We start from the raw sequence: 15,201 nt of genomic DNA on the forward strand, positions 1-15,201 counted from the left end.
TCTCCCCATTTGACAAGGAAGTTTTTGTCAACTTTCACTCCTGATGATTTCTTGCTTTGTTTCAATTGAAATCACCTTTCTGTTTTTTTTAGAAGCCATGATTTGCACAACACTTGAATAAATGTAAATACCCTGCACTGAGGTGATGTATGTAATAAACAAGGGAGCAAGTCGAATCCCAACAGGAGCTATGTACTTCAGATATACTAATAATAAATTCTAATAATACTAATATATTATAAAATTAGCAGATTGTCATTGGCAACGGCAAAAGAGTGGAAAAATCATTCGCACTTGTTCGCAGAAAGACCGTTGTTCATCTCCATAACTGCCGAACGGAAAGTCCATTGTCTGCAGCCAGTCCATTGCTCGAGTCACGTAACGGCCAAACAGAAAGTCCGTTATTTGAGGCGTAAGTTATACGAGGCACCACTGTAATTACTTCCAAAAAATCCTGAAGAAAAGAGAAAAGCAATCGACATTGGACAGATTCTTTAACACCTACTCTAGAAAAAACATAGACTAATAAAAATGCAAGACTGCATATATATGTATTTTTACTATTACATATAAATAAACATAATAAAAAAGTATTTTTATTTTTTGGAGTCTCCAGAATAAATTAATCAAATTCCCATAAAAACCTATCGTAAATCAATAATCAGTTAATGAACAAAGTCTTGGAAAGATTTATGTTCGTTAACCAATCACCCACTGTATTCTTATAAGCCAACTTTCCAAATAACAAATGGGTAGTCTAAGTTTGTTTTGTACTAATCAAAAGAACATTTGCTGATTAATCAGAATCAGCAAAAAAGCATTAATTTTCTGTAAAGTTATTGATTTGATCCATATTTGCCTGAAGTTGTATTGAATAATATTAATTGTATTAAAAGTTACATTTCAGGTACAGTCATACCCCAACTTACGCGAACCCGGAGTTACGCGATTTTCAAATCTCATCGATTCATCTTTTGTTTGAGCGCCACGCAACTCTTGATTATTCACTCCCCCCCACACTATTGTCCAGCTTACATGTTCAAACGTGTCGCGCGGAATCAACGCATAGCCACAATTTATTTTGTGAAATTTATTTCTGTTTGTTATATCTACGGAGACTTGAGAGACTCTATGTGGTGATTTCTTGTAACCGTGAACAAACCAAAAGGCGAGATAAGATTAACGAGAACATTTATTAGCTTACATACATCCTACTTGGATTTCACACAAAGGCATCGGCAATCATGAACAATTGACGAAAAAAGTATACATTTATCAGATAATAAACAAAGACTCATTTTGCAAACAATTTACCTTTTGTATATACAACTGACAAGATTACCTTTCAAATTATAAACAGACTCGATCCCAAGCGGTCTTTTGATCGTCGGACATACAAAAGAAATAAACAAATGGCACATAACTTAAGCGCGGTTTACAATAACGAATACGATTAATCTTAACACTCTACTATGTCATCCAAACGAAGTAGAACTGATTCTTCTGCATCAAACAAGAAAAGAAAAACTTTATCTTTGGAATGTAAAGTTAACATTATTAAAGACTTCGATACAAAAATGAAAATTTGTGAATTGGCAAAGAAGTTTGATCTACCGGAATCGACGGTCAGAACAATTATAAAAGATAAAAAAAATTCTCAAAGCTGTAAAAAATGCTCAATCTTTAAATTCAAGCATCATTCGTAAACGTCACAGTATTATCGCTGAGATGGAAACAATGTTAAAATTATGGTGTGATAATCAAGTTAATGTGAAAAATTGTATAATAATATAATTTATTATACGTATGTATTATCTAAGATTTTATTAAACATTTTTTTCTAAATTATTGTTTTCTTTAGTCTCCGGTCCCAGTTAAAAATAATTTGTATGTATTTATATACAAAATTATACCCCAACTTACGCGAATTCGAATTACGCGGTTATCACTTGGTCCCACCTATCACGTAAGTCCGGGGTATGACTGTATTTTGAATAAATTTTCTATCACAAGTTTGTTGATGACACTCGATCAAATTCTTATCTGATTCTAATCAGGAAGCTGGTCTGAATTATGTAATGGCAAGTTTTCAATTTTTAAAATGTAAAATTTTTATTCACTACTATGTTATGATTCTTACAGAAAAACAACATTTTTTATTACTGAATCTGATTTAGGAATAAATATTCTATTGAGTGATACAAAAAACTCTTGTTTTCAATTTGTTACTCTAAAACTTGGTTCATTAGTTAAAGAAAGAAGTTTCATGTCTAATTTTATGTTATATCAGTTATACAGTTTTAAATGATTATATCAACACTGTAAATAAGCTAGAAAGTAACCTACCCATATTCTTAATGAAATGTCTGTTAGGAAGTATTTAAACACACAAAAGTCATCATCAAGGTTATTAAATGTTCTGTTCGATTCATAACATTTAAATCTTGTACTAAATGTTACATCAGTTACAGAGGATGAATAGTTCCACCATAATTGATGTAACACACACAAATATATTCATATGCACATGTGTCTGAGTGTTAGAAGTCCAACTATTATTATATTTTATTTAACCAAAGCTATAGTCAGCAGAATGTCACTGAGAGTCATGAGCATTATTTTATTCTTAGCTGACTTGAAAAAACAATTTAAAATAAATCTAAATTATTTTTGTAGAGGAAAAAAAAATCAAATCTATTTCTGCATATTGATAATTATATTCATCCAAATTTAATATATTATTATTATTATTATATTTTTGAATTTATCATTATGAAAATTATTACCTCCAGAATCTATAGCATCTATCAAAGCATCTGTATCTTTGCTCCTAATACAGTCAATTAGCTGCCTATGTGTTCGTTCTCCTGCACTATCCACTCTTCTTAAAGAAGGCAAACGTGTTGTTGGAACTGAAGTAACACCAGATTTTGGTAATGCTTTTCTTCCTTCAAAAAGCAGAACTAAGAGAAGATCAACTAATCTCATAGAATCTAGAACACATCTGCAAAAAATAAAAATTTAACTACTTGTAAAATTGGTACTAAAAATTAAAAAGTTATAGTTAAACAGAGTTTAAGCTGTTGCTAGTTTTTTGCTAAAATACTACAAGAATTTATATTTAGTGACAACTATCTATACACATTTCTCTAAAAAAAATTAATGTTTTTGAAGTGGTTAAAGCATTGTCCCACCACTTAAAAACTAACATTTAAGATGTTTTAAAGTGTTAAGTGTTTTAAAGCTGTTTTAACTAGTGATGGAACAATAACAAAATTTCTCCCAATTCAGATTCTTTTGAATACTTTCTAAAGTTTATTTTAGTTTAGAAAAATTAACGATTTACATTTCAAGCATGATACATTCATCTAAATATATAAAATTACTTGTCCTGACTGACTGACTCATCATTGCCCAGAGCAAACAGCTGAACCTAAAGAGGTGAAATTTGGTACACAGTTAGGTTATGCCATGAGAATGTACACTTAGAAGGAATTTTTGAAAATCCCCCTGCAAGAAAGAGGGAGAGGATTAAGGCTTAATCTGAAGAATGGCTTCTACTGTACTATTTTAGATGCAATTTTTTGTTTTCAACTACATTTAGTCTTCATTGAATACTTAGGTGTATTAAATTGATAACATTTCAGACATTGTTATAAATATTTTTATATATTTTGATTTTTTAACCAAATGTTCAAACCGTTTTAAATTTGAATTTGTTATTGCATATTGGTTCGATTATAGAACGATTGTAAACATTCCAGAAAATTGATCAAATTGAAAACAGTTTGTTTGATTCTCAGCAATTCTCATCATTCTCAGCAGTAGGTGTTATATAACAATTACTATGGCTGTTGAAATATAAATGGTGTTTGCTTGCAAAATCTGCACAGGTGAAGTCGCGGGTAACAGCTAGTTAATTAATAAACATTAAGCTTAAAAAATAATCAGAAATAATACCAAAAGAAATGAAAGATCTGTTTATTGTATTAATTTTAGGTTACAAAAACTTAAACTGGCATAATAAACAAGAAGAAACTATACATTAATTTCAGCAATATTTAATATTCAAAAAGGTCAAAAGCATGTTTTTCCAATTAAATATTGTTGAAATTTAACATAGAGTTTCTTTTTTTTAACTTTTAACATGACAGTACAGACAAGTTTTCAATTAAGGGATTAATTTACCAAAAACTTTAAATCCAATAAATTTTTACATTCTAAATACTTTTAACTAAACTATTAATTAAACATATTAACATTTGATACAGCAGAGTAATCTTGTTCAAATTACAACTATGGACAAAAACTAATACAATCTTAGGAAATACTGCATAAAACTACATTTTTATTCTTACTAAATGTGGATTACATTATGATAAAATGAGAAAAATCTAATAAATTACATCTATATTAAATTATTTTATTCACCTTTCATCTCCTTGGAGAGTGGCTTCAATAGCTTCAGGTAATTTTGATCTTAATAAATCCTTAAAAAACAAAAAAGAAATTTATTTAAGAAAATGAAATATGAAATTTTTTTTAAAATTATGTATGTATGTATGTATGTATGTATGTATGTATGTATGTATGTATGTATGTATGTGTGTATATTAATTAAATATTGTATGATAAAATAATTTAATAGTTTGTTTAAAAATCTGTATAAATTTAGACACACATTTTTGTTTTCCAAATTTCAAAATTCTGTTTTAATTTGACAACACTTAACACTTAATTTTTGATAAAATAATAACTCTTGACAACGTTAGCTATTATTTATATATATATAACTTCATAACATGGATGTCGTATAATATTGATGTGTATAAAATCACTAATCTGTAATGATTGATTTTCCCACAGCAACTCCAGTTGGACGACTAAAGACTTTATTATAACAATATTAACACAAACTGCACATAAGCATTTCAGGCTGTTGTGACTTCACAGCCCCTCTTCAGTGATGTTTTAGAGAGAAAATAATTAAAAACTCCATTACACATTTGAGCTTTCCCATAAATACACACAAAAAGATTTTTTTACAATTGCATCCAGTTTTATGTACCTACTGTTTTTTAACTTGTAAAAATGATGATGACTACAAGTCGGTTTACAACAAGTTAAAAAACAGTAGATACATAAAACTGGATATAATCATAAAAAAATCTTTTTATATGCATTTATGGGAAAGCTCAAATGTGTAATAGAGTTTTAAATTATTTTCTCTCTAAAACATCACTGAAGAGGGGCTGTGAAGTCACAACAGATTGTACATATGTATTTCGGACTGTGTTAAAATTGTTAAAATAATGTCTTGAGTCATCCAACTGGAGTTGTGTGGGAAAAATCAACCATTACAAATTAAAGTGATTATATATATATATTATTATATTAAATTACTTATATATATAAGTAATATATACAGTAATATATTACTATATATATAAGTTATATATACATAATAATATATATAAAGTAATATATATATATATATTACTTTTTTACATTCCTATTAAGCAACATAATTGCATTAACTGAATAATTTACATTTATAAACTTACATGAGTTATACTTGGAGAGCCTCGACATAATGTTGACAATAAGCTAATTGTTGTAGAAATACTAGGTGATGTATTAATTTCTGGAGTGGCTGTTGTTCCAGGAACTGGAGTACTTGTTACTGATATATTAAGATTAGTTGATGCTACACTAGACAAACGTGATAATAACTGATTTGTTAAACCATGTTCTGCAAGAGGAGCTGGATCAATACCACGTCTAGTAAAACGATCAGCTAATGATGCAAAACATCGTAAAGCACCATCTGCTACCTAATAAAATAAAAACATTTTGTAAACATTTAAAATTTCAATTTTTATAACATTGTTTCTAAAAATTTCATAAATATATATCAGAATACTTTACAAAAATTTTTTTCTATTTCATTAGTGATTGAATCAAGAATCTTTGAATTCTTGATTCAATCAAATATCTGATATTATAGTTAACATTAGATAGATAAAATTACCATATTCGGTATTTTCTATAAAAATATCTAATGAGCAGATTGTACTGAAAATTGCATTTATCAAAACAAGAGCATAATATTTGGAGAATAATTAATTCTAATCTGCACTATTAATGGAAAAGTAGCATTATTATTTGCATCTATAAGGAATGGTCAATAAGTTTCTAGTCGGGGGCTGTAGAGCCTAGTAATTTACTCCATCTAGAAAAAAATTGCTAGTGGCATTAAGGCAATTATCTCATTAATAAACAAAGCTAAAGATGTCTATCTGGTATAAATCTGCTGGATTGTGCTGGATTGTAGGGATCTTAACTCATTTTTCTTTCTTTCATAATCTGAGAAGTTAAGGAGTGTTTAGATATAAAAGAGACACTTTTGATACTGTTTTACCAGAACAAATGAAGGCAGAAATATCAATTTTGTTCATGGGTTATCTTAGACAGTTCAGATAAACTTTTTATGAAGTAACAGTCCACAGAAACCACAAGGTCCTATACATCTTAATTTTGCTCAAACTCCACGTCAGACTTCTTCTCAACTTTTTGAGCAATATTTCTCCAAATTTGTTTGAATGAATTAAGTACAGTGGAATCTCGCTTAATGAGCAAAGCAAATTGTAAAAAAATTGACTCATTTAACGAGCAATATTTTGCACGAGTGACAAGGAAAGGGGAAATTCCAGATTGTGTGCATGCTCCATTAGTCTGTGTTTAGCACTCATTCACTAGCATCTTAGTGTCTCTTGTGATCACACATTTTTCCAAACTTGTCTTCACACATATTACGTATAAATATTGACAATCATAGGCCATTATATAATAAACACATGTAGCATAGGCACAATATGCCAAATTCTTGGGCTGTGTAAAGGCTATAATTAAATATTAGAAATTAATTAATTTGACTAGAAATAGGCAGTTATGCTGCTATCTCGTATTAAATTTAATAATTATAAATAAATGATTTTAATTTAGACATTATTAAATTTAATACGAGATAGCAGCATAACTGCCTACTTCTAGTCAAATTAATTAATTTCTAATATTTAATTATAGCCTTTACACAGCCCAAGAATTTGGCATATTGTGCCTATGCTACATGTGTTTATTATATAATGGCCTATGATTGNAAAAGATGATGATGATTCATGCTCCTTAACAATGTATATTGTATGATTTTCTTTGAATAAATATTATACATAAAATATTTGAGTATTTTTTCCTACATAGAATGCATTATTGTATTTTACATAAATTTATATGAGAAAAATTGTTTCGCTTAATAAATGTTTTGCATTACAAGCAAGATTCTGAAACAAATTATGCTCGTTAAGCGAGGTTCCACTGTACTTTGTACCATAAGGATAAGCGGCATATTGCTGTTTACATAGTGTCCAAAATCTTTCAATAAGACAGGCTTGGAGTACATTACAGGCATTATTTTCATTTTCCACAAACTCAAACCCAATACTTTGAAGGTAGTCAGTAACTTTGTGGGTATAATAAGCCATTACTAGATCTGATCATAACCTAACATCTTCCATACTGTGTTTTTGGATAAAGGAAATCAAGTGCTTTTTACTACACTCTTTAAGGTATATACCAGTGTTGATAGATCCACAAAAAAATGAAATTTTGGACATGAATCTGCATTCATCAATTTCCTGCCATATTAAGTAATGTTTTGGAAATTTGGTTTTTCCTATAAACCTGACTGTGATTCATCTGACTTGTTAGTGGAATGGTAAAATTTTATTCCAGGTACTTGTTTTGGGTCTTCAGGACAGGATAGCTCATCATCTAGCAGCAATACTTTCTCTTTGGCATGCAGGTGAACATTAAAATGTTTTTGGCAATTAGTTTTTGCTATACATTCCTGCTCCTGATTGTACTTTGGAGTTGGTTCCTTTCTGTGAGAAGTGATGCCTAACTTGACTTTTTTACACTTTTATGCCATAGGATACTTACTGCAAGATGAAGTTTTGCAGCCACTGATCTCAATGATGTCACAGGGTCTTGTTTCAATGTTTATTCCACTGCTTACATAACTTTAGCAGTTCCTGTTGCAGGCTAACCAGTATGTTCTCAATACTCTACAGTTTTACATTCCTCAAACCTGTCTAATATCTTATTGATAGTTGTTTGTCAGATATTTTTAAGCATAAAATGTTGCCTAGCCTTTTTTTGATCTCTTCCCAAAATGTTTTCATAGAAGTGGCATGTACACAGAGCAAGAGCCTCACCTCTTTTACTCTGCATGTTGACATCTCTCCTATCTAAAGTGATTTTGTCTGTAGGTACATACCATTTTTGATATTTTCTTTCACAGAATGACCAGCATGCCTGTCATTCTGTGAAAGAAAATATCAAAAATCTGCAAAAATATGGTATATATCATGTCTGACAAGCATGCTTACAAATTTTATCATAATTTGCTTCAGACAACTATATTAATATATTGCTTTCTTAAGTGACTCTTACTTCTGAGCACCCCTTATCTGAAATTACATACAACTGAATGAAAAAAATAATCAAAAGGGACTGATAAAATAAAAAACAATCCTTAGGAAATGAATAAATAAAACAACTTTAATTATATAGTATTTTTTCTGTCTTTAAAAAAAAAAAAAGGCATATTCAGGTAAAAAAAAAGCCAGATAAACCAGTTTCAAATGTTCTCAATACAAGACATTAATGAAAGAAGTACAGAAAATAAAATTAATTATTCAAAAGTGTCTCATATCAATGTAAAGTAACAGTTTGTTATGTAAGATTAGGCTTGTATAAGGCAAAAGATATTCTTCAATTTAATCAGCATGATTTTACAATGTACTGTACAATATCAATAATCTATAACTGATAACCTGATGGCCAAAGCAGTAAATGTATCAGCCTACTACTCTGGAGGACCCAGATTCAAATCTGGGTAATGAACCTATGAAAATTTTCATAAATGTTCTATCCTGGATACATTGGGCCTTGTCCTTCATCTCCTGGCTGCCCTCATTGTTGGTGCGATAAATGGTTTCCAAATTCACAATGAATCTGGGAAAAATGCATCCTTAGTGCCCATATGACAGAGTTCAAAAACAACAGTAAACTGACTACTCACTTATCAATTCAAGAAATTATACTTTAAAAAATAATCCACTCCATAACTGAATGCTAACATTCAGTCCAATCCTAATATTCAGTAAAAATCTAAAACAAGTTATTTTCCAGGCCACTAAAAGTATCCAAATAAAATAAAATTTTATTATCACAACGTATAACAGAGAGGTTGGGTTGTGGCCAAAGTTTTTATCTCTAAAACGTGAACATCAAACATTGAGTGACACCATCCTGTAAGCCTAGAAGTTTGACAATGGCATTTGGAATGTCATTGGAATCTTGCTCAATGTTCCAAATGCCATTGTCAAACTTTAAGCTTACAGGATGGAAGCACTCAACATTCACATTTTAGAGATGAAAACTTCAGCCACAACCTCTCTAATAGCTTCTACATATGCAGTATAAGAATTACTGAATTTCATTCAAAAATTCTTGTGTGATGTTTTCTTCTCACAAAAAAAAATAATTTGTATCATTTACTATACAAGAAAGCTAAATTGAAGCATTAAGAGAAATTTGATGTTTATGAGATAATCAACATTGAAAGGATAAATATATGGTGATCCAATATCTATTAAGATTAATGCTTTATTACTATTAAATGATGAGATATACAAATCTTACTCAAATAGCATCCAAATCAAAATTTAGTCATTTATATTGCAATATCTCAATATGCTTTCAACTTCAGTTTGTTGAGAGATTAAAAGATACTATAGACCAGGTATGGGCAACCTATATCTATGTAAGGGCCACATTTCAAAACTTTTACACTGACGCAGGCTGCATACAAGAGAAAAGAGGATGGGAATGTTAGTAAATCACAATTATTTATTCATATATAGCAGGGATGGCCAATACGTAGACTGCGGTCGACCGGTCTACCGCAAAGGTTTTGAAAGCAGCCCGCGAAGCTAAAGTTGAACAATATGCTTTCACTTATATTAATGTTTAAAAATCTTAATTCTATAATTTATTCTTACAATAATAGACTATCTGTGCAATGTACCCATACTGTTTGTATTTATCCCGATGAACAATGCAAATGAATGTTAATGCATGCACATATAAAAATCCTAAAATTGTTTGCCCATATTCATAGTCGCCCACAGACTATATTTTACCAAAAAAAGTAGCCCCTAAGGGATAAAAGTTTGGCCACACATGATATATAGCATAGGTATACTTAATTTAGCTTCTGGAACTGATGTAAACACAATATATCGGAAATATTTGGTTAAATATTAGTCTCTGCTAGCTTTAAATTAGTTTTGATACGTCTGTTAGCCGGTTTCTTGTTTTAATTTTTACTAAATTCATTGTGAAAAAACTATTCACATACATAAGTTGTAAAAAATAACATTTGAATTTTTGCCGCATACTTCCTTAAGCTGGAAAATTGATATATTTATTCATATTTTATGTGACATGAGCTGCAAAAAATATTACTGCAGGCCGCGGGTTGCCCATTCCTGCTATAGACAATTACTAGACAATCTGGTTGACATTTTAGGAATTTTCCATGGTTTTGTACATACTTCATGATAACTTGAAAATGTATTCTATCTGTTATATTGTTTTGAGGGAATTGACAGCTAAGCAATGTGAAGAATGTCACTCCATTGGGACAGAACTAATAAATACAGTTGATAAAGACCCAGATATCCTAAACAGAGTGATTATCATCAATGAAGCTTAGTATTTCTTGTATAATCTGTAGAGCAAAGACTTCTCAACATAAAAATCTTTATCAATCTGTAAAAAAAATGTTCTTTACAGATCAAGAAAAAGATAATGCTTGTAATTTTTTTTAATGTGAAAGACCTGATGCATTACAAGTTTGTTCCTGACAATAGATCTCTTAACAAAAGCCTTGCATTAATATAAAAATAGTTTCTTCTCTGGCAAGCAAACAGCTGGATTCTCCATCACAATATCCCAGCACATTACTCTCTCCTAATAAGTAAACAGCTGAAAAAAACATCAGATTTCCACAGTCTCCTTACTTACTAGATCTCTCTTCCATAGACTTTCATCTTCACAAAATGAAAGCTGTATTAAAGTGTCACAGATTCATATCAGAAGAGATAAAAAGAGCTATAATAATTGAACTGAAGGAAGTAATGCAGAATTAGCTGTGAGACTGTTTTAAGAAATGATACAAATATTGGCAAAAGTGTGTAGCTACAGATGATGCTTATTTTGAAAATATCTGTAAATATTTGTCCTATTAACATAATAAAAGTTTTATTAAAAGTTCAATTTATTTTTGACTCTACTACATGCTTTCCAAGTTATTTATAAGATCAATCTTAAAACATTAACAAAGTAAGAAAATATACACTGAGTGGCCAAAAAATTAGAGAAACCTCTTATTTGAAAGTAAATCAGTCTGACAGTGATGTAGAGTGAAGTAACAATGCAGAGTTGCTTATATAAGGTATGCTCAGCTTCGAACAACGTAGTTATCATGGAAGTTAATGTCAAAATGGGTAAGATGAAAGATTAAAGTGACTTTGAACAAGGGATAACCATCAGTCAGTATCTCTGAAATGATGACTCTTTTAGGAGTTTTTTGTCCAACAGTATCTCAGGTGTTTAGAGAGTGGCTGGCAGTTGAGAAAAAAAAACTTCAAGCAATAAGGACAATTCTGGTCAAAAAAGACTATGAATGAGAGAGGCAAAAGGCAATTAGCAGGCATAGCCCACAGCAACAGAAGGGCAAAAACACAACAAATTACAGCTGAATTCAATGCAGATGCATCACAAAGCATATCCCAATGCACAACAAAACACACTTTGCGAAAGATGAGCTTTAGCAGCAGGAGAGCATCAAGAGTGCCTTCTGGTATCACAGAAAAATAGGAAAAGGCACCTGTAGTACGCCCAGGAACGATAAAATTGGTCACTTCAGGACTTGAAAAAAGTAGCATGGTTTGATGAATCTCATTTCCTGCTCCATCATGCAGATGGCATAATCAGAATATGGCACAAACAGCACAAATTCATGGACCCCTTCTGCCAAATGATAACTCTTCAGACTGGTGGCAATGGAATTATGGTATGGGGAATGTTTTCCTGGAGCACACTGTGTCCCTTGATATTTGTGGACACATATCTGAATAGAAGAGCTTACCTCATCATCGTTGCCAATCATGTACACTCATTTGTGACTGTAATGTTCCCTGATGGAGATGGTCACTTTCAGCAGGACAATGCACCTTGTCATCGTGCTCAATTGGTCTCAAATTGGTTTGAGGAACATCAATCACAGTTTACCTGCTTCCATGGCCAGCTCAGTCCCCTGACCTCAATCTTACGGAGCATTTGTGAGACAAAGTCAAAAGATCACTTCAAAGCTTGGAAACGTCAACATCCAATCTGACCCAACTTGGAGCTGCCATTATGTTAGCATGGGCCAACATTCCTCAGCAATGGTATCAGCAACATGTTGAGTCCATACCAAGAAGAATATCGGTTGTGATCAGAGATAAAGATGGACCAACTTATTATTAGAGGGGGTGTCTAATTTATTAGCCACTAAGTATATAATCTAATGTAAGAAATATATAATTTTTTGTGATTCAATTATCAAAATATTAAAATAATACTCAATCGAACTAAATAGACTAAATACAGTCAGAGTTCCAATCTTATGATCTAATTAATTCTCAGAAAATAATCGAGACATCATAAGTCAAATTCTAATTCCCAGAGTTTCAAAGTCATAAATTAAAATTATATTCCTGGAAATAAGCTTTGAATTTTATTGATATCAAATCAAAATGATAACCAAAAACTACACTGCTTAAATACAGAACGTTTTGTTGTGGTTATGCTATTGTCTCCATTACAAATGAAGTTTTTCAGACAAAATTATAGAAAATGATGAGTAAGTATCTTTTTTCTTTTTTAAGCTTGATAAGTGCAAAAGTAAACAATTTAATTACATTGCTTATGTTATTTTTGCATTTTAAATTAAATTTACAATTATTTTTACATTATTATATCAATAAATTTCAGCTGACAATCAAGAAAATTTTGTACTCAAATTAACTAATAATGAACTTACATGACTATCTTCATGTTTCAATAACAGAGATAATGCTTCAACACATGAAGGCAATGAAGAATCTTGAGGTTCCATTTTACCACATAATCTTGAAACAACAGCCATAGCAGAATGTAGAGTATCTTTGTGAACAAGGCATCCATTATCTCGAATAAACGATAAAACATAATTTAAGCCACCAGCTTCAAATACAGCTCCAGCTTCTCTTGTGCATATTAATTCTAAAACCTTGTGGAAAAATGTTTTATTATTATATTTATAAAATGCTGATTTACAATAATTTTTAAAAAACATCTGAAATCATACCTTAACACACTGTTCTGCTAAATCTTTACTAGCTCTTGAAGATACATCAGTTACAACTAAATGATTGCACATTGCTTTAATGGTCCCATCAACAGCAACAATCCTTCTAGTGCATTCAGCCGAAATATCTAAATAATAAGTAACAGCTCGTGCTGTTACTTCTAAAACATTATCAGGAGCTTGTTCATCTAAGAAAATGCGACATAAAGCTGGAAGGAAAGTTCGAGGGGGACAGCTGAAAAATACATATAAAAACTTTTTAAATAAAGTTTTTTTGAGTTTAATATATTTTTTAAGTTAATCTATGATTTCATAACATCTAAACAATAAGAAATTAATAATTAATAAAAAAAAATTTTTTAACAATATTTTTCCTTTAACTTAACTCTCAAGTGGTACTGATTAATTAATACAGTCGACCCCCCTATAACGTACGTTCCTATAACGGCAATTCCTATAACGTAGCGAAAAAATTGTAGCAACTTTCGTATAACGTACCTCCTATAACGTCGTTTCGCGAGAAGATTGATAGAGTCTGGACCAATAGTGGATGAGCAGCCGAACTATTTACCTCCGACCCTGCGCCATGCTACGGAGCGGCTAAATTGAGTTTGCTATCGTCTGTTTAGTATTATATATAAATTATATATAAATTAGGTACTGTACATATAATTATATATTAATTATATATAAATTAGGTACTGTATATATAATTATATATTAACTTAATTTATTGTAACTTTATTATAATTATATATATGCTTTCTGCCGCCTGGCAACACGCTACGGAGATTTTAGGCTAGTAAGTTGAGTTTATTATCGTCTGCACAGTATGTAAATTAGGTACCGTAAGTCTAATACAGCACTAATTTTATACATTTCTTGTGAAAGAAACACTTCTTATTCAACGGCCATAAAAATTATTTATATTAATGATGTCTCCAAAGGTCAAGTTATCTTTCTGCGATAAATTATTTATCAGATATCGCGGCCGCCGTTTCGTGTGCTGTTCCGCGACGAAGACAAGCTTTGAACAACGGGCGTAGTCGAACGGTACACACTCGGTAAGTAATCCTATAATTTTTTGTTTATAGCATAGTTTATACGGATTACTCCCAAAAAATTATACGTGTTTTGGAAATGTTGAGTCGAATTAGTCTAGAATCGGTTAATTTTATAGAAGAAAACCTTTCGAACAGCCTTAGTCCGTAAAGTTCCCACCTATCGGGCTGCGATTGGCTCATGTATTTAATCGTTCCTACAACGTAATTTTCGGTTAGCGTGGAACGTATCTAAGCGTTATAGGGGGATCTACTGTATATGAAATTTCAGGTCACTTTTGTAGGACTGGTCAAGATTTTTAAAAATAACTTTAGAGTGGAAATTTTTAGGTTATGCAATGAAATGTAAGGCAGTTAGTCCTTAAACTGTAAAATTCTTAACACCATTTTGTAAAAATAGAAACCCACACTGATTTTTTTCTGGTAGCCAAATGTTTTATTATAAATCAAAAAGTTTTTGGTTTTTAGTCCCTGACTGTTATAACAGCACTTGAAAGTATTGCAATAATCTCAAATTTTTACTTTCTCATTACTTTCCTGGCTGTTTTAATGTAACATGGATTGCATTCCCGACTGTTATAATATCGTAATCATATCACATTCGACCCTCCAGGTTTTTGG

The 15,201-nt window shown here is 30.9% G+C and overlaps 1 protein-coding gene across 1 annotated transcript in view; it reads right to left on the reverse strand.

Annotated features, from left to right (window-relative positions):
• The window catches only part of LOC111619223 (E3 ubiquitin-protein ligase HECTD1-like), a 202,998-nt gene that overhangs the window by 165,746 nt on the left and 22,051 nt on the right, over positions 1-15,201 (reverse strand). The window contains exons 2-6 of the mRNA XM_023360909.1: positions 13,520-13,754; positions 13,214-13,441; positions 5,565-5,834; positions 4,432-4,490; positions 2,787-3,004 (exon numbers count right to left, since the gene is read on the reverse strand). Coding sequence (XP_023216677.1) covers positions 2,787-3,004; positions 4,432-4,490; positions 5,565-5,834; positions 13,214-13,441; positions 13,520-13,754 — 1,010 coding nt within the window. The remainder of the gene's footprint in view (positions 1-2,786; positions 3,005-4,431; positions 4,491-5,564; positions 5,835-13,213; positions 13,442-13,519; positions 13,755-15,201) is intronic.

The sequence above is a fragment of the Centruroides sculpturatus genome, unplaced genomic scaffold, assembly GCF_000671375.1.
Source record: "Centruroides sculpturatus isolate CEXI.00-Female unplaced genomic scaffold, Cexi_2.0 scaffold114, whole genome shotgun sequence".
NCBI lineage: Eukaryota > Metazoa > Arthropoda > Arachnida > Scorpiones > Buthidae > Centruroides > Centruroides sculpturatus.